Genomic DNA, 19,704 nt, shown 5'->3' on the forward strand with positions numbered 1-19,704 from the left:
ATTTGAGTTTAAATGTAAATTGATTTTTAATTTGTTGTAGAAAACAGATGAAGATATTGACTTCAAAAAAACTGATATATGTAAGCCACTTACAAAGGGAGAACTAAAACAAGAGAGAGAGGAGTTAGAAGATGATGAAATAGACTTAGAAGAAGAAAAAGAAAATGAAGATACCGCTGAAGATGGTAAGACAAGCAAGGCAGCTTGCAGTTTGTTTAAATATAAAATCATGACTAGGACTAGCTCATGGCTTGCATTGCCAGTAGTTACAACCAGTTATCTTAGAATATGCAAAACCTGCCTTGCTCTGAGTCGTCTTTTTCTCTTTGACAGCCTCCAGCGAGTGGCATTCCATGGCTGATAGCTCCTTGATAAATACAAGCAGAAAGTAGGGCTCTCTTCTGTGTTTCTTCAGTTTCAAGAAATTAACGTGCTTCTGACAGTCTTTCTATGCTTGTAGACAGTGATGCGTATTTTCTCCCTTCTAGATATTTCATATATTGAACACATTTGAATGGTTCAGATATATGTACCTGAAGTGGTTAAAGCCACATTGTTGTCTTTAAAATGTGTCTGGAATAGCTTTAAGTCTTTAACTTAAGTCTTTCTGCTTACTCCTCTGTGGGAGGGTTGTACCTTGAACTATTCTGTTGGTCACTGATTTTTAGTAACTCTTGTTAAAGCCTGAAAATACAGTAGACTTGAAATACTGAAGTCTTCTGCTTCCTTTGTGTTGCTTTCTAGCAAGCATTGCATGCCTGCAGAGGTGCGTCCTGCTGCCCCAAGGGAGAAATCGGTGATTCAGTAGGTTGAGCTATACGTTGGCATCCAAGGATAAAATCATCTTGTGTTACTGTGTCAGAGATTACTGGTACTATTCACTATGGCTTTGATGTTCTGTTAGCATTTCCCTGAGTCTATAATAATGAATAAAAAGCAAATCACCTAACTTACAGTGCATTATCTTGACTTCCAGGAGAAAATCCTTAGCCTCAGACCTCTGCAAGATTCTGCCTCTTACTTCAATCTTCCTTGGTAGGAACAAAGAAAGTGACAAGTGACTGACATGGAAAGTTAGAAACCTAGCAGACAGTCATGTTTGTGGGGTTTTTTTTCTTAGTACTGACATCACTTTGTATTACTGACTGAAACTTTGTGGTTTTTGTCTGTCTCTGCACTATGTTCCATGAATGTTGATGGCTTCTGCCTGTATGGCTTAAAAGTTTACTCAGCATCAGATGTTCCCATGCCAGTACTTACAGAATTGAGTACGTTATTGGCACACTGCTGGTCACACCAAACTGAGTCCATCTGCCTTACCATTTGAGAGCCTTACCTAGGCATTTAATTATTTTAGTTGTGCTACATATATTTTTACATTAGCATAAATTGTATGTACAGCATTTCAGCATTGTATCTTCCTACATTTTCCTTTTGCTCTTACTCTGCCTGCTCTTTGCTCCTGAATTACAGAATCTGTTTCCTTACCCAGTCTTGATGAAGATCATAGATATATTTTGTACCTAATACACTACTGTTGCAAGGCTGGCTGAGATAACTGAATTCCAATATTCTTGTTAAGTCACTCAGTTAATTTAGTTAATTACAACATGTTACTTAATAAATAATATGTTAAAGTGTGTGTTTGAATGTTAGAAATAAGGTCCAGGTAATCGCAGAGGAACACTGTTTAGCTCCTGCGACTTTTTCAAAGAATTCCACTTGGAACAGCTGTTCATGATGTTTCAAAAGTAGGTTCCATTTTAGACCTTTACTTGTAGTTACTAAACTGAACACAGAGTAAAACTAACACAGCTAGCTTTTGTATGACTTTCAAGGTTTTCAAGTAAGTTCTAGGCTTCAGAGGGAAGGATTATGCTTTGCTGTCATATGACTTTCTCTTTCTTTAAGAAGAATTGCTTAGCTTCTCTTAGCTTCCTCCTACATTTGCAGGTTGAAATCTTCCCTTTTTTTCTGTCACTCTTTTTTGCCTCTTCATATCTGAAAGCATTAGAGGATTTGCCTTCTTCTGCTGATTCTTTTTGCTACAGAGAGAAGAGAAATGGAGGAGACAAAAAGAGAGCTTATAAAGGATACAAAGAAGATGGGAAGGGAGGCTCCTCCTTCAGGTACTGGGAAAGGGAAGTAATTTGGGCCAGGACTTGAAAATGGTCTCCTGTTTTTTTCCCCTCTTCTTCCTTGTTGATGGTCAAACTTCAAGCTCTTGAATGCCTGCTTTCATCAAATATGGATGCAAATTTCCTCTGAGATTTCTCAGTATGGTATCTGTAGTCATAAATATTTTCTACTAGTCTCTTTGGATCCTAATAATGTTTACAATTTCTTCATAGTCATTATCTGCTTCTTTGTTTTCTGGAATTGAAGGTAATGGGGTTTGAGCTGTGGTGTCCCCACGTTTTACCATGGGGACATGAAAAAAAATAATAAAAAGAAAAGCATGGCACAATTGCAGATTTCAGAAACGTAGATTTCTTTTGCTTCAGTGAGAATGAGTTGCTGGCAGAGTGCTTCTGGAAGGGCATTGTCCATGGGATGAACTGCTTTATGTTGTCCTATGTTAATTTTTGTGGCGTTGCTGAAAGATAATGTGTTCTTGACTTGTCCACTCATCTGCTTTGTCTCCTTGCTTTCCTTGCCCTCTAAAAAAATATTCCAGGAAGTAAAAGAATGTTGTCAAGAAATGGAATTTCAGGGGCACAGTCTGAACCTTATTTGTGAAGTTATACATTTATTTATATGAAATACTGTTTAATATTAGACTAAATTGAAATTAATAATTTTAAATTGTACAGTTGTCCAGTTCTGGCTTTTACTGCTTCTGATGTCTGAAGTTTTTTGGTTTTTGTTTTTTCCCCTCTATTGAAATTAGTACTTATAAGAGGTGCTGGATTTGTATCATGTAAAATTTCTAATCTCTTCATTAGAGTATGGGCAAAGGCTTTGCGAATTTTTGCCAAGCTTTTCTGTTAAGGGCTTTTTTTAGAACAGAAGTCTTTGTCTACATCTGTCTTAAACTATGATCTCCATGTTTTTTTTGTCCTATTTCTTCTTTTGATAACAATAGTGGAGACATTGTAGACATGTATCAGGTATATTTACAGATGGGAAAATTTAATTTCTTAGAGCTTCACTAATTGTTATGAACGGTTTCGCTCTATTTATATCTATACCATAGGCAAAGTTCTTTGGTACTCCTACAGAAGTCTCAAATATTTTAAAAAATTCAGGTTTTTCTAGATTTCAGTCACCAAGGATCAGGAGAGTTGTGTCTTATATGTGACTACCATCTGAATGTATACAGTTACTTCTGTTTCAGTTCTACTGAGCTGAAACAGTAAGAACTGGGGGGTGGGTGCTGGCTTTTTTTTTTTTTTTAAACACTGAAGTAGTGCTTATGAGATGTAGGCATGACCTGGCAAGGATAGAATTGAGCACTGCTTCAATACTGTTTTTTACTGAGTCACTGGCAGACTGTTAAGTTGTAGAATGCCATCTTATATCCTTTGTATCAGATTAGATATAATTTCCTGTTTACTCTTGATAGAAAGTATTGCAAAGGGTACTCATTTTACGGAAATTCTCACTTCAAGACCTCAGTTTGAAGTAAAGGAAGAGTCTTGCCAAATCCCAGTAACTTTTCTTTGAATCATGCTGTGGTTGCTGATGTTTAGTTCTTATAATGAGTATAAATACCTAAAATGCAGGCATGGGAGTGCCAGCTTGTAAGTACTGAAGCCCAAAGTGGAAATCAAAACAGTCGGGTGCCTGGCCTTCTTCACAAAATATGCAGAATATAGAGAGTTAGTTACCTTAGAAGGGCAACCTACGTGCTGATCAGAAAGCAGCCTAGAATTTGCAGTATGTGGTGCATTCACTGCTCTCTTCAGTGCAGTGACACAGCCTGAGTAAGAAAGTAGAAACTGCCTCTGTGTTGCTTAGCCTGTAGTTTGTCCAGGGAATTCTGGAGAGTAAAAAGGTACTTCCCCCGCCCCTGCCCCACTCCAGTCCCCTTCAGTTCAAAGGTCTAACTGCCACCAGGTCTCATAGAAAGCTTACTGCTTTTTTGTGAATAGTTGTATCCTAGTAGTGCAAGCTGGACATCCTTCGAATGAGCTGAGGGGAGTACAGTGCTTTTCTAACTAGTTTCTGCATTGCAATACTGCATAGGAAGGGGGTAAGCACAGGGCTGCTTATCCCTCAACCAAAACAGTATGCCAGAAGAAATCCCTGCTGAAAAGGGGAGTTCCTGTAGGATGTGGGTGTCCCCCATGGTGAATGACTGATAACTGCAATATTGTACTTTGCTGTCTAAGTCAGAATTTAGTCAGATTTGGGATGCCTGAGTTGTCCTATTTTGGACTTCGGTCTCAAAACTGTCTAATACAATACTTGGATTTAAGGACTTCTGTAAAGGAAACCAACTTAAGGTCATCATTTTAGTCAGTCGTTTACAGGTCTGAAGAGAGTATGTGCTATTGTGAAAAGAGGCTAGCCTGAAGCTGTTAAAATTGATTATTAAATCCAACAGTGATCAATTTCTACTAATTCATGAGAATTCTACTCTCTGTATCACAGAGATGTTTTTATGGGTTATTGTAAACAAGCAGTTCATTCCAAAACTGAAATTGGCTGCTTTTCCTTACTAGTGTGTCTGGATATATAGTGCATTTTTAATATAGTTCTGTTTACAAAGTAAAATTAATTTCTTCTGCAGACGATGAGGGTGAGGGTGGTGAAGATATAGATGATGATGAAGAAGAAAATGAAGTTGCAGATGGAAGTCAAGAAGGTGGTGATAAGTCAAATAAATCTGATTCAGAAGATGAGGTACGTTTGTGTTTTTTCCACTATTTTCTCCTAGCTCTTGTCCAACGTTGCACTTCTAACTAAGCCCAGTTAACTACAAGAGTTTTTCTTCTGTTGAGCCATAAAACAAATCATGAGGTGGGGATGTGTTTTTATTTGACACCTCAAATGCTCTGTATCCGTTTGTGAAACATGTCTCTTCTCGTGTAATTTTGGCTGGGAGGTGATAATTATTGTAAAATACAGGTATAGTATAAAAGTGATCATGTACATCCCCAAACATGAAACATTTTTACAGGAGTATGGTTTTTAACAGGTTATTAAATGAATTGCAAGTCTTGAAAACTTGGATGCTGCAGTGTCAATCTCTTTTTATCATGCTACTTCATTGATGGAACATGTGCTTTGAACCGAACAGCCTTTCAATGAGACCTAGAAAAACCTTAAGCTTTCAGTTTGTGGGGTTTTTTTTTGTTTTGTTTTTGTTTTTTTTAATTCCAAAGTAAGGTTTTAAGCAAAATGACCATACTGGTTTTGAATGCAGCAGCTGCAGTTCCATTTTTCTTGTGCAGATTAATCCGGTCACCAGAAAATCTATAAAATGTTTTTCAGAAAGTAACAGTGTAGAAGGGAATTTGTGTGTGCTTTTCTTGCTTGTCAACTACTCATTATCCTTCCATTTAGAAACTCTGGTATGTCTGAAAGGCTTTAGATCCACCCACAGTATTTCTGTTGGTCATCTTGTGCTTGTTACTCCCTAAATGAGTCCCTTCCCAGATTAGGGGAGTTGTTTAATGTAACATTAACACCTTTTCATATAAAACTCTAGGAAACTGTACCTTGCATGAGGTTGCATTTTTTCAGCACTGAAATTTGTCATTAATTACCCCTTATTCAGTACTTCCTCTTGTTCCTGTAAGAAGTTTTTTTTCCCTTGTACATTTACATAGGAATACAGTATCTGATGACCCCATTAAGATGCACGTGACTCTCTGTGAAAGTAATAACAGCATCTGAATGTGTGTATGCTGTTACACAGTATCACAATGAGGCTATGGCTTGCTCTTCTCTGGGTATTTTCAGGGTGTACGAGTTTGTCATGAGTTAGCTAGTGACCTACTTGGGAGATGTCATGCACACCATGTCCTCACTCAGGTTGTGCCACATTCTGGGAGCTGTCCCTTCAGAATGAAGGGCTTGCCATTGGGTGGTGCAGGAAAGCGAGGGAGCAATGCGTTGTCTGAGAATGGAGTTCATGTTGAAAGGGCTTTTCATGTGCCTCTGTAAGCTAATCGCTTTTAAACTGAGAAGAACACATCTGACTTAAGACCAGTTTGTTTTATTTGTAGTTCTCCAAAGGCAGCAGTTAGAATGTTTTAAATGCTTCTTGCTTAGGAAGTGGAATTTAAAATTAGCATAAGATGCACTTTAAGGAGTTGCTAAATTCATTAAGAAGTCACCGCTTTTAAACCAGGGAGTAAATAGGCAAAACCAAATTTCTGACATCAGTTTAGATGTACTATTCTCTTCCTTCTGAATATAAAAATGAAAAGTCTTCTACCCACTTTATTTATCGTTGGATTAGCATTGTGGGGAAAAAAATGTCCTATCACTTAAGTGTTGCATTTAGTGATAATATGATTGGGGGCGTCGGGAGGAGGAATAAAGTAACATGCCAGTTTCAATAATTAAAATTGGTTTAAAATTTTAATGCTGAAGTTTTTTCTTTTTTTTTTTTTTTTTCCCCCCCAGATGAAAGAAGCTGATGAAAGCACAGGTTATGGAGACGGTTCACTGAAATCAGTGCGCAAAAGAAGAGTACGAAAGGACTGAGTTACTTCCAGCTAGACCAGTAGTAGGGTCTAGATATTAGTAACTTTTGGTATGCCACTTCAGTAGGCCTGGCAGCATGCAAGTTCCTGAGATTTGAATGGAAAAGGGGGACTCATTGCTACTTAACCTCCTATTTTAATTCTCTAACAACCTCTTTTAACCTTCCCAAACTTCCTTGATTCCTTTTTTTAAGGAGAAATACTATCTGTGAGGAGTTAGCTGATGTTTCAAACAAAAGTGAAATTACAAGTTGGCCAACTGATTTTAAGGTGAAGATTCTTAAGATTTGAAGATTCCTAGAAATTAGTATTATTGGAGATAAACTTACTCTAAATATTTTTGAAAAACATGAATAAATTATAATATTTCTGCAGCTCTAGCACAAAATTAGCTGTTTACACTTTTCAGCTAATAGAGTATGATAGTATAGATGTAGCATCTATAGCAGTTCACATTGCTATGAGAAAAGGTGTTTTATTCTGTGCAGAGCTAAATGCAATAATTGTTTTTGTACGATGATTTAGTGCTAGCAACAATTTTTATTGTAAATTATTTATTTTAGTTGATCTTGTTACATGGGTGGTCACCTGTTCACTTTAGACATTGGTTACAGTAATTTATTTTTAAGAGATATTTTAAAATAGAATACTCATAGAAGAAGTGGTAATTGATGTGACTTGTTTTACTTTTGAATGCAGATATCAAATCTGCAGAAGTGATTGATACACAGATGATTTTTTTCAAACTTTTATACCTCTCATGTTCCAAGCCAGAGTGGTATAACCTCTGTTTATAGAATACTTGCTACGTGTACATTGCCTCCTAAAAATATTTAATAATTCTTGCTTAACATGAAATTTATTAATATAGATAAGAATTTTTGATGGATTAAATTTTTTACAGATGTGAGTAACTGGGCATTCTCATAATATAGTTTAAATAAACTGCATATTGTAAAAGAAACTTTGTTTTGTTAAAGTTCAGCTGTATATTAAAACAAACAATAAAAATGCAGTCACCAGAAACCTCTTGCTGCTTGGCAGCTGCCTATAATATTAGTAGGATGTAAAATGCTAGCAAAAGCAGTCATACATTGGAAAAAAGTAGAACTACGTTAATTCATAAGGAACCTAACAGATTGCCTTGTGCCTGGCAAGAAGTTAGTTCACTTAAAGAAATATTTTCACAGCAAATCGAGTCACCAAGGATTCCATGGAAGTCTCTAACAAATGAATGCTTCTTAATTAATCCTAATGAAGAAGCCAGTGTCTTCAAGTGCTTGTGTTGAAGTGTTCAAAAGTTCATTATATTGGACTGTATTTTGTGTGAACTACATGGAAAGGCCTCTAGTTTTTTTGTTTGGTTTTTGTGGGTGTTTTTTTAAAGTTAAATGCAACTTCCCTTCTCTCTATTTAGCGTCTACATGCAAAAGGTAAAAAGTAAAGATTTCAGGTTCCTCCTCCTGCCTGTGACTTTTTAGCAATAGATAGAAGTTGTTACCAATGTGGTATCCTGCTAGTAACAGCTACTGTGAGCTGTCAGGGAGCATTTCAGCATTCCTTGTGAATGAATCTTGTCTGAGCCTGGTAAAAGTCCTTTGGGATTGTTACAGCATTTGGGTGTGGTTTTGGAATTGGTTTTTGTTTGCTTGTTTTGGGGACTTTTTTTGTTTGGTGTAATATAATTACTCCAGGGATTGGTCACCCTGGAAGGGATGCTAGTCTTCCCTTAAGGTTTTGAACTTAAGGTTCCCATAAAGCCTTGATTAATGCCCCATCAATGTCTTTGCTTGTACCTCACTTCAGTAAATAAGGAGCCATTCATTTATTATGGGTAAAATGGTCTTGTGAGACCATGACTTAAGGGTGCTGTTTGCTATAATACTGACTCTGTAAGGACTGTCTCACTTTGATACTGACTTAATGACTTTGATTACCTGGAACCTGGAGATAGAAGACATCCTTCTGCACATCAGCTTACTTGGATCTAGTCTTATGCTGGTAATTAGAGGAGAAATATCAGAGCTTTGGGGATTTGAGGCTCTTAGATCTAGAAAGCCAAGCAAAAGGGGAACCCCCTTCCATTGACAGTTGTAACACTGAGATTTCACCCGCAGTTCCTGCGTGTAGTCCATTTATACCTGAACAGCTATTTCAGGAGAAATACTTGATCTTGCTATCATGGCTGCTTGAAAGTGCTTTGAAATTAACAAACTAATGATAATCCAGTTGCAGGATGCCTTGCTATTAAAACTGTTGGTCATCTTTGGAACTCCATGAGTATCAGACCTCTGTAGCCTGGACTCCCACCGGCTACACTGTGGCTTAGTAAAAGTGGTCTTACTTGAAGGCGCCAAATGCCAGACTGAGAATTTTCTGTATTCAGGGAAGGCTCAGTAGGACAGAGGGCTTTTCAGTTAATTACAACTGAAACTATTCCTCAATTAGCTTCCACCTTTGTGAAGGTATGATTAAGTAATAATTCTGATTTCTGTCTAATGTAGAGCTCATTACCTGTGTAGAAGAGATTTTAGCTTTTCCTATTCTAACTTGACTTAAAGTTCTCCCACGTGGAGCGGTGCAACTTTTAGCTTTGACAACACTGGATGCAGTCTAGCAATCCTTTTCCTTTTTCCTTTAGCCAGAACAGAAAAGTATACAGAAACGTAAGATTCATGTGTGGAAATACCAAGTGAGTCAGGAACTGGAATCTTGCTGAAAACAGATTAATTAACCCAGGTTTAATCTCAATAATTGCTAATTACATCTAGTCTTTCAGACACTTCAGCTATGTAGAAACACTTAAGATGTGGCAAACCCTACTACTTTTCCACCTTTTGACTACAGATAGTTATGAGAAGTTTTAGGGTTTACAAATGTTGAACCAAACTAATCGAGACAAATCAAAAGTTTTTATTTAATGTAAAGTCAGAAATACAATATCTTTAAAATGTTCATAAGTTAAATGAAGGCCACAGTAGCGGGCATGTAAAATGGTATGTAGATGAAATGACTACTACATACACACCAATGGATAAAATATCACTATCCGATCTTACAATACAAAACCATGATTTTAAGATTACATGATCTCGGGAAATTGCTGACGTCTAACAAGTGCATGCTTTGTTACCACTTGATCTCCTACAGTGCAGATGGAGATGGGCAGTGACATGGCTTTAAAGCTAGGATGCCTGTAATGCAATGCAGTCTTTAGAAGTCAAGTGCTTAGTGTTATTGTTCTTTTTTTAATGCTCAAACCCTGGCCTAAGCATGTGGTCTACTCTACCTGCTAGCAATTCTTGGATGAATTTAGAGTTCTAGATAGGCAGTAAAGCGAGAGAGTAGTCCATAGAAGATGAAAAATTATTTTGGACCTTTACAGGACCCCATGATACGAATGGTATCAGCCATTTGTGTCTTGGTGGGTAAAACTTTTCTCATCACCAGGTTTCTTGACTCAGCCTTGTAAACAGCCCTTGAGACCAAACTATTAGTGCTTTCTTTGCAATCATTTGACTTTGCTGACACTCCGGTGAGCGCTGTACAGCCATCTTAAATGGGGCAAAATGGGGGGACCTCACTCACAATGTCAGCTTACACTTGAGACACTGCAGTGCTTAGCTGCCAAGAACCTTGGGGGTTGAGAGGGATTTATTCTACTGTTACATCCACTCATGCAGTTCCTGCTGCTTTATTTTATAGAATCCATCACAGCAAGGTTGAAAGATCCTTGAACTAGTGGTTTCCTTTTGTTAAAAGGTAAAATACAATGGCTTCGTTACTGAAGAGACGGACCTCAGTTCTAGGTAACATCCATAAAAGTCTGCAATGCTGCTGTATGGCAACGTGAAACAGATGCAACTCAGTACTGCTAAAACCTACAGTGTTGGTTGTATCTCAGCTTCTGCCCTCCCTTAATACTGATTACGCTAGATGTGCTGCCTCTATGGGAAGTGCTCACACTTGTAATCTGGGCTGAGCTCCTTTACAAAACCTGCTAACAAAGAGCCAAGCTGGTAAAAAACAGGGCACCTTGACACTAGGCATTGCTCAGAGCAGCAGAGATTTGAGAGGCAAAAGCCACCTTTGTTCCACTGCAGTCTTCTGCCTTACGTGTTTTTGTGCAATGCCTCAAGAGAGAGGTACTTCACAAATGCGGGGTCTGGGGCAGGAGTACAGTTGCTCTAAGGCCTGAAGCAAAGATAAGTTTGGCACTTCAGGAAGAAAGTAAAAGGTGGCAAGAAAAGATTTGTTCTCAGTTCCTCACTGCAAATGAGCATGAGGAACATTGTTGACCTTCTGTTTCTGTAAAGCTTATTACTCAGGTTTTTAACTCGTCATCACACAACTGAAAAACTTCAGGAAGATCATACATCATGATGCTGTGCCTGGTCATTCTTTGAGGAAACAGGGAAGTGAAAATGGTTTGAAGTGTACATCTTTCTTAGAAACACTCTGGTACTACATCAATTTGGTATTTCCCTGATGTAAGCTGCTTATCCTTGTTCCCCTTTCCAAAAAAATCTTAAGTGTCTTCCTGTACGCAAGCCCTGCAAATAATGTCATAGTGTTACTACTTCATAGAAATTCTTAACTGGTTTATAGATTTTTGTTTAAAGTTGCTTTGCAGAGCTATGGACAGCACTATATAATAATCTACATATATTTCAGGTGAAAAAGGTGATGCAATTAGACTTTGAGTATTTTTATCAAATGAGGTTTCAACACAATATTATAACTGTTATTGTGCTAGTCAAGAACACTACCCTAAGACCTCAAAGAACGCCAACAGACTTTTGTTTAACCTGACAAACTGAATCCAATTTTTAACAAGATATGCTAATTTTTAAAACAAATATCAAAGTTCAGTAAGTCTCTACACTACATTTGCACATTGCTTAATCTTAACAATACACAAACTTATGTCTCCTGTTCACGATAATGTTCTTAATTCTGTTTATCATCACCAAAGTTTATAATCTTCAGGTATCCAGAAAAGCCACAATCTAAGGTATTTTAGCTCATGTAGCCTATGCCAATTAAAACAAAAAAAAGACAGCAGCAATACAATGACATAATCTGTGAGTCAGCTCTTACTTCCTTTTGCTTTTTGTGTCAGTTGTTTGGAAAACACTAGACGCTGACATCAGATTTTCTATATACTGTCCAAGAACTTGGTTTTCTGATTTCAGTTTCAAGTTTTCTTCCTTAACAGCATCTACTCGTGCTGAGAGATCTGTGAAGGTGATATTATAAGAAACATATTAGACACTTGCATAAAATAATGAATACGTTCTATGTGCCTACATTAAACTATTCACACTGCTAATGCGGGAAATATTGCCATAAGGTATTATCTTATAAAACACTGTGATACTCAGAAGTTTTATCTAAAGCCCGTTTTTCCTATATTATTTTGTAGTACAGTATTTTGACAAACTTGTTACATAAACTTAGTCTATATCTTTTTTCTTCAATTTTTAATTTAAGCTATTGCAAACTAAACTACTCGGAACCAAAAGTTCGGTGAGGAGCAGACTTAAAGATGTATGTCAACCAATGAGCCTGGGAAAGTTAACCGTATCGCCCCTTCTGCTTGATGTGTATTACGAGAGTCAAACAAATGTTACGTTGCATGAAGAGGGGAAAAAAAAAAATAGTTCTGAGACCTTGCTTATATGTACCTTCAACTGCCTAAGTGACACACTTCTGGGCACTTTGACTAAGGTAGGGCAAAACAGTAAGGTTCTTCTGCTTAGGAGTGTGTGCTTGTAAAAAATCTGATGTGTCAAACTGCTAACCTTCAAGTGTGTGCTGCAGTTCCAAAACTTGATTAATAAGCCGTGTTTTCTCTTCTAATTCCACCTGATTCTCAGCCTCAACAGCTGCAATAAATCATATCAGTTTTAATGCAACCTCTGTAACAGCTGGAAATTAAGTAGAAAAAATAAGAAAAAAAATAGGAATTTATACCATCCATGTCGGCATTCATCATTGTAGAATGGGCTCTTTCAGCTTTTGAAGAGAGTATTCTTGAGAGATGCTCTGCTTAAAGAAAAAAAAAAATAACACTGAGGCAACCGTTGATGTAACTGCCCTTCTATGGGGATTTTAGATGCATTTTACTAATTGGTGTTGAAAAGCCATCACTTAAGCCTAAGGCAGAACAATGTTTTTTTAACATACTTTAATTTTTCCTAGAGCCTTATGTGGTATGTAAATGTGATTCTTTGAGTCACTATGCTTCAGTTTACAAAAACAAGTGATCTAGATTACCATAAAATAAGCAGTTGCTTTCTTAGCACCGATCGTTCTGGAAGTGGCTGTTAAAGAAACACTGAAGCAGAGGGGCCCCTCCGTGGTCCGCCCCGCTCCGCTGTTATCACGGGCAACCGCGTCGCGGACATCAGGCCTGCAGGGACGTGCAGGTTTGCTTCGGGTCCCCTGCACCTCTCAGCGCACCCCCCGCCACCCCACCTCCGCACCGCTGCCCTGCCCTGCGGGACCGAACGGTAATCGGCAGCGCCCGGGCGCCGGACCCGCAACCGGGAAGCGGCGACCGGGGTTGGGGGAGGCGGCGACAGCACTGCAGAGGGCTTCTGCGCAGGACCCTCCGGGAGCCGCCGGCAGCTCCGCGGCCCTGCCCGCGCAGCCCCCGCGGCCTAGAGCATCCTCCCCGCAGCCGCCAAGGCCCGGCCGCCCCGCTCCGCCTCCTCACCTGCCGCCGCTCGCTGCGGGCTGCGCCCCGGCCCGGCCGCAGCTCTGCGCCTGCGCCGCCGCCCCGGCAGCTGGCCCTGCGCGCGCACAGGCCTGCGCTAGCCAATGGGATGCGCGGGGCGGGGCGGGGCCCTCCCTGACAGGCGGGAGGAGCCCGCGCGACCGCTCGCGCTCCGCGCCTCAGGGCTGACGGGACGAGCGGAGCCCCGCTGCCTCCGCCCCTGCCCACCGCCCGCCCGGGACTCGGCAGCGGTGCGGGACGGCGCCGGGGCTGGAAGAGGCCCCCACAACACACACACACACCGGTCGGGCCTCGCGTCCCGCCCCCCGCCGGTAGCCGGTCCCCGCCCCGCCGCAGGTGCGGAGCCACGGAGCCCTCTCGCGTCAGGGAGAGCCGGTCACGCCTCTGCTCTCCTCACGGGTGTTTCTAACCGTGCGCGGTCCTTTCCCGTTAAATCCCACTGAATGGCAGATAAAATAATGGAAGTAACTAGTAAGTACGCGATTAAATGAGTATCAGCGTTTTTCCGACACATTCGTGGTGCGCTCCCGCCCTAGTGCGGGTGCCCAGGCCCTCACCCTGTGGCTGGCCGCTCTGTGTGGCGTTCAGAAGGAGTTCAGTGACAGGCAGATGTTCTCCAGTGGGTAACTAACTCCTTCGGATTTAGGTCGGTTGGCAAAGGCAGAGGAAGGCCAGAGAAAACCGAAGGTGTGGGTGGTTGCAGTTAACTCTCAGGTGCTGGTACGTGGAGCTCTGAGGGAGAGGAGCCTCCCAGCCAGAGTCCCCCAGGGACTGCTCCAGTTCAGCGCCGTGTAAACCTGGCCAAACTGCTTCCAGCCTGGCAGATCGATGAGCCATCTGCACAGCAGTGTCCAGATGAAGAAACTTGTGCTTTAGCTCCTTGCTTCTGGATCTTACAGCATTAGAGATCACATCACACAGAAACCTAACCAACTTTGCATAGCTGCTCTCATCTGGTAGCTCCACACCTACACTCCTGTTTCTGTGTTCTTTCCCTGGCAGGAATAACCCTTGCAGAACATGCTGCACAGGGTGCTCCCTCTGGACCTCACAGGACAGTCACAGCCAGCCACAGTAAAGACAACATGCAGGACCTGAGGTAATTTTAGTGGCTTCACTGAAGTGAATGCACTGCATAACCTGTAATATCTTTATAGGTACTATGTAGCTTGAACTATATGTTGCAGGGAAATACATCCATATCATATCTGTATATTGCAGGAATATCTCCAGTTATAAATAAGTAATTTGATGCTATGTAGATACTCGGGAAGATAAAGACATTTGGGAAATGTGCCCTCTGCTGTATTTTTAAATAAACTTCAGAAAGGATGTCTTTCTAATATCCTACATCTCCTGGGTGCCTCCACAATATTATTAACATTGTGTTAATGAAATAATTTATTTTAACCTCACAATCAGATAAATTCAGACTAGACTGAATGCTGTTCAAGTTATGAAAACGTATTTTAATTAGAGTCCTGAAGTCTGTTTGTACTGAAAAATGAGTCTGTGGTTTTCAGCTCCATTAGCTGGTTTACTTAAAAGTATATCACCTTCTCTACAAAAGGCATTTTTAACCCAGTAATCCTCCTTAATCCCTGCAAGCAGTCCTCTCCAGTGGTGACTGGACTTTAGGAGCTTGTTAGTAACTCTCCTTGATTGCTGTTTTTAAAATGACAGGTGCTTCTCACCCTGTTATGGTCTTGCTTGCTGCACCCGCTGTGTGACAAGCCTGGCAATCAACAGGTTCTCATAATTCTTTGCTAGAAAGACAGTCTCCAGCACTTTGATTAACTGGGAAAAAATATGGCTAGAGTCTGCAGGTGGATACAGATGGATGGAGAGCTTGCCTACCTGGTGAAAAACTTGCTGTGTTTTGTACTATAAGAGCTAAAAAAAAAAGATTCAGGCTAATGTTGAGGAAACGCAGCTCTCTGCTGCAGAAATTCCACTTTGCTTGCTGCATTACATTCAGTTTATTGTCTAAACTGTCCCAAAACGATCAAAGTGGGAAAATCTTTGACATTAAATTATGGGACAGAATGGAAACCAGTCATATCGGCTCCTATGCTGTCGTAGCAAAAAACAGAGTAGTAATTCCCAGAGTTGCTGGTTTACCTGTTTCCATTTTTGGTACATATACTGTTGAGGGTTCATTCTGCTTTGCCTGGTTGTGGTTTCTGACTAGTATTTTCTTTTGATTCTTAACTCAGATGTTTGAGCTTGAGCACAAACTGATGAAACGCCTTTTCATCAGTTAACCTGTGTGAGAGGTTTTTTTGGTTTTCCTTTAGAGAAAATTGTCTTTATCTGAGCCTCCACTGTAGCATTGCAGAGGGGCTGTCAGCAGAGAGCAGATGGCGTCTTTAGTCTATATAGTGCTGGGTGTTACTAGGTTAGTGTTGAACACACACACACACACTAAGGAGGCACAGATGCCTCCTTAGGTTTGTACCACAGTATACTCAGACATATTGGATCTCACACAATGCATCTTCCTACTGTAAGTGCTTAACATGAATCCCTTTACTGTAGTATCTGAGATTGTGCAGCTGGCCTGTGCTCCTGGGCCCCAGCGTTTAGAAACTGTTGCTATGTGTGTGACCTGGCTATGTCCAAACTCCTTATCACGGCAAGATCTGTGCATGTTACTTTTTTTCTTTCCCTCTCCTTCATCCCCTGATTTCCCAGGGAAGTATACCTAAGTGCTGAGCCAGCAGGCAGCAATCCTGCTGTGCACAACCCTGGTCTGCACGGTCCAGGGACCAAGACTGTTGGATTGATGCTGCTGGGTGCAAATTCCACAGAGAGAGCATCTAGTTCATCTTGCTTTCCCTTAGAAAGGTTTACCTTCCTAACCCTCCCTCTATTTTCCAGTGCAAAGAAGTCAGCCCCAGGATTCTAAATATCTGATGCATTACCAGATTTAAACAAACAAACAAAAAACCAAATCCAACACACCACTGAAAAAAGTCCAAAGCCCAAAGCATTTTTTTATGAGAAATCAACCCAAACGACAGGAGCTTAGCATATCACATGACTTACCTATTGGTTTTTCAAATTCCTTACCTCACCTGTCTTGCATTGGGTAATATATCATCAATGAAATTTGTTGTAGGCTTTAAATTTGAAGCTTTAGGGATTTAGAATATATCCCAAACAATAAGATTCCTTTTATAATGCAGAATGTGTCCCAGAGAAGGCATACCTATGCTTGTGTGTAGAGTAACCAAATAGTACCTTGCATTTTAGGGGTGTGCTTCGTGTCCCCTTTGACTGGAGGAAGCCAGTTCAAGCCCTTGTATAACAATTCTTGCTTTTATCAGCCTGTAGTATGTTGTTAACTCTTGTGTTTGTTAGAAAGTGACATTTCGTCGTTCTTTTAAGTTGTTAGCAGGGCAAGTGTTGTCTGGGAACTGTTCCCAGGAGAACCTGAAACAATCCTTCTAAAGACCGGCTTCTGTTTGACAGGGATCTGGCAGCATTTGCTTCTCTGTGGTTTCCCCACTCACTAGGAGGGGCAAAATTAATGGGGTAAATACTAATTACATGTAAGTGTGAGAAAATCAGTTGACTTCGCTAGGTGGCTGTTTACATTGAGTCTTTGGAATATGCAGCACAAGGCTGAGAGACTGGGCACAACCTGTGTTCACAGAGCTTTTTTTTAGTTTTGTTTACAAACTTACTGCTCTCTACTTAGAGAACATATCAAGAAAATTAAATCACATTCACAAATGCTGGAAATTAAGTGTTTTCTCCTGTGGAGCAGCATAACAACATACTAATAGCCACTCCCCAGTTTAAAAGAAGAAATAAGAGGATTCTCTTTATTACTGGAAATACTTGAACACTGCCCCAAGTAATGTTCCACTGTTTGGTTTATTAAACTGGTTTTACACTACACACTAGATCACTCGTTTCAGGTAAGTGGATTTTCTGACTGAAGAGTTATAAAGAGAGCTCTTTAGCAGTGTGTCAGAGCCCCTGAAGTCAAAACTAACTTGGATGTAAGGACAGGTGCTAATCTCTTTTTTTCTTACTAATTCATTTTATATTTTCTAAGGCATTTGGTTAAAGCAGGGGAGGCATTCATAATATTGTCATCTATAGTAAATTCACAGGAACAAGTTTCACTTTACAAATGCTTATACTTGTATGCTAAGTTCTAGTTAAGCTTTCCTAAAACTAGCTGACATTGCTGGCAAAAGGAATTAATTTATTCAGTTTCACTGAAAAAGCATTTTTTGCTTAAAATAGCAACAACCTCCCTAGGATGTAAGGCATCATTAATAGTTAACCTGAATGCATGTATGTGTGCAGTTACAAAACTACAGGAGAAAATTTTTTTGCCCTGGACTCAGATTCTAAGTCATTGCTGCTAACGACAAACACTTTCAGATGTTTTCTTTCTCAAACTCTGGTGTACATCCTGTTTTTTCCATGGTACGTGGTGTAAACCAACAAGCCTTTCACTTCCTTTTTGGCAACATTACAGGCGCTGGAGGCGTCTGCGTAAGCTGGGTGATGACAGAGGCGTCACTGTTCACCACTAGAATAGAAATGTATTCTCCTTTTCATTAACAGAAGAAGGTATTGTACCTATTTCTGAGATGAGTTTGCTATTTGAATTGTACTGTTTTCTCCTTTCACTAGTTATTGCCACAAAGAAAAAGACAAAAAGGAATACAAATGGCTTAATGCTTTTTCCTCGCAATACTAACTTTCAGAACCCTTTACATCAAATTTTCATCATTTTGTTTCTCTGTGGAAATAACAGACAGACTCTGAGAAGTTTTTTTTTCACGTAATGTTGCTTTACACCAGAATTCTTTGCAATTCTTGTTACTCTGTCCAAGTAACCTCAGAAGGCTTTTGTAGCCTTGTGCACATCCTTGTGCAAATTTACAATTACAGACTTCTGTCAAATGCGGAATTTGAGTAGTTCTTAGTTTGCACTTTTCCCAACCAAATCAAATTATACTAAATGAGCAGCTATTTTGGCTTACATTGGTCTAACTGTTTTCTGTGTCCTTACTTCTTGTCTGTGTTTTGGTAGTGCCTTAAGTCACGAATGAGAATGGCACCTCATCACACTACATACCCTGTGAGCATATAGTTGGGAAAAAAAGTCCAGTCTCTTTAGAAAGTCTACAGAAGGAAAGCCTTAGAAAGTCCTATTTTCTCTTTAACCCTGAAGAGGCTGCCTTCTAATGTAACTGTGTCCTATCTTTTGCAAGATTGTGCGTGAACGCAAATGTTCTCATTTCTACTGCGACTCCAGAAAAATGTCTTTTTAAATAGACTGTGCAACTGAACTCTTTGCAGATTTAGGCTGCGAATACCAACATACATGACATAGTATTGGCCTGTTAGCAGTTTAATCCTCCTTGTAATCATCAGCGGTAGGTTTGCCACCAAATTTTGTGGAAGGACGTTTAGCGAGGTTCCAAAAAGCTTTACTGGTAACTTAATGAGATGAAAAACTGTTTTGCCTTTCTGTAAGTTAGGCCTAAACATTATGGGGTTTGTATCTGCTTTTTTAAAGGAGGATTTTAATGTCCTTAATGGTGGCTGTCTGTAAAGCGCATTTGAAAAAAGAGCAAGAGAATTTCTATGTTGTTTACAATGAAGACAGAGCACCTTGATTTACTTATACAGCATTGATCAGAAGGACAATAAAGAAATTTTTGCAGCTGTTGGGCATCATCTCACTGTTTCGTTTGATTTTTGGTTTAATTTCCTCTGTGCTTTTGTTTGAGTAGGTAATTTTTTGAGGGAACTTTATCCAGTGCTATGAGTTCCTAAATGAAAGGGTATTTCTTTAATTAAAGGTGAAAATATTTTCATAAATGCTGTTAATGAATGCTTTCCTTGATTTCATGTGCTTTTGATATTGCTATTAAAATAGTTATTGAGAAGTTTCTATCTTGCTACCATTTTGTGTTCATCTTGATTTACATGGAAGTGATTTATTTTTAATACCTGTGTACTTAACAAATAGAGAAACGCTGCTGCTTTGAAAGAGCAATAGCTATTAAATATTCATGCATTGCACTCAGTGAGTCAGGCTCAGTAACCCCTGTTGCTTTGCCACAACGGCTTTTCACTGTACTAAAGAAACTTTGATATGAAGACTGTAACCCCATTGTGCTTCAGATTGTACATACATAGCGTGTTGTTCTATGTTTAGTATGTTTTCCAGTACGTTTAAGAAATGGGGGGAAAGCCTTATGCAATTTCAAAAGTACTAGAGTTCATTAAAACCAGTGTATCTTTGTGATCCTACTTAAAATTTAATTA

General features: G+C 39.7%; 2 protein-coding genes across 7 annotated transcripts in view; one reads left to right on the forward strand and one right to left on the reverse strand.

Annotated features, from left to right (window-relative positions):
• CLGN (calmegin) overlaps positions 1-7,685 on the forward strand; it is a 30,223-nt gene extending 22,538 nt beyond the window's left edge. For 3 of the 4 annotated variants that reach the window (XM_068402795.1, XM_068402796.1, XM_068402798.1), the window contains 4 exons: positions 41-185; positions 2,052-2,129; positions 4,736-4,848; positions 6,580-7,685. In XM_068402795.1, coding sequence (XP_068258896.1) covers positions 41-185; positions 2,052-2,129; positions 4,736-4,848; positions 6,580-6,660 — 417 coding nt within the window. In that variant the 3' untranslated portion in view covers positions 6,661-7,685. The remainder of the gene's footprint in view (positions 1-40; positions 186-2,051; positions 2,130-4,735; positions 4,849-6,579) is intronic. The other variant, XM_068402799.1, reaches the window with a different exon arrangement.
• Positions 7,686-9,552: 1,867 nt separating this feature from the next.
• SCOC (short coiled-coil protein) lies at positions 9,553-13,445 on the reverse strand. Of its 3 annotated transcripts, none has more exons than XM_068403198.1 (4): positions 13,381-13,445; positions 12,636-12,707; positions 12,464-12,547; positions 9,553-11,898 (listed from the first exon to the last, which is right to left on the reverse strand). In XM_068403198.1, the coding sequence occupies exons 2-4, from the start codon at positions 12,655-12,657 to the stop codon at positions 11,756-11,758; spliced, it is 249 nt and encodes an 82-aa protein (XP_068259299.1). In that variant the 5' UTR covers positions 12,658-12,707; positions 13,381-13,445; the 3' UTR covers positions 9,553-11,755. The 3 variants fall into 3 exon arrangements, with proteins under 3 accessions (XP_068259299.1, XP_068259300.1, XP_068259301.1); XM_068403199.1 differs by having other exon boundaries at positions 12,636-12,710; positions 13,381-13,410; XM_068403200.1 differs by lacking the exon at positions 12,464-12,547.
• Between the last annotated feature and the right edge of the window lie 6,259 nt (positions 13,446-19,704).

Source organism: Nyctibius grandis, chromosome 6 (genome assembly GCF_013368605.1).
Source record: "Nyctibius grandis isolate bNycGra1 chromosome 6, bNycGra1.pri, whole genome shotgun sequence".
Lineage (NCBI taxonomy): Eukaryota > Metazoa > Chordata > Aves > Nyctibiiformes > Nyctibiidae > Nyctibius > Nyctibius grandis.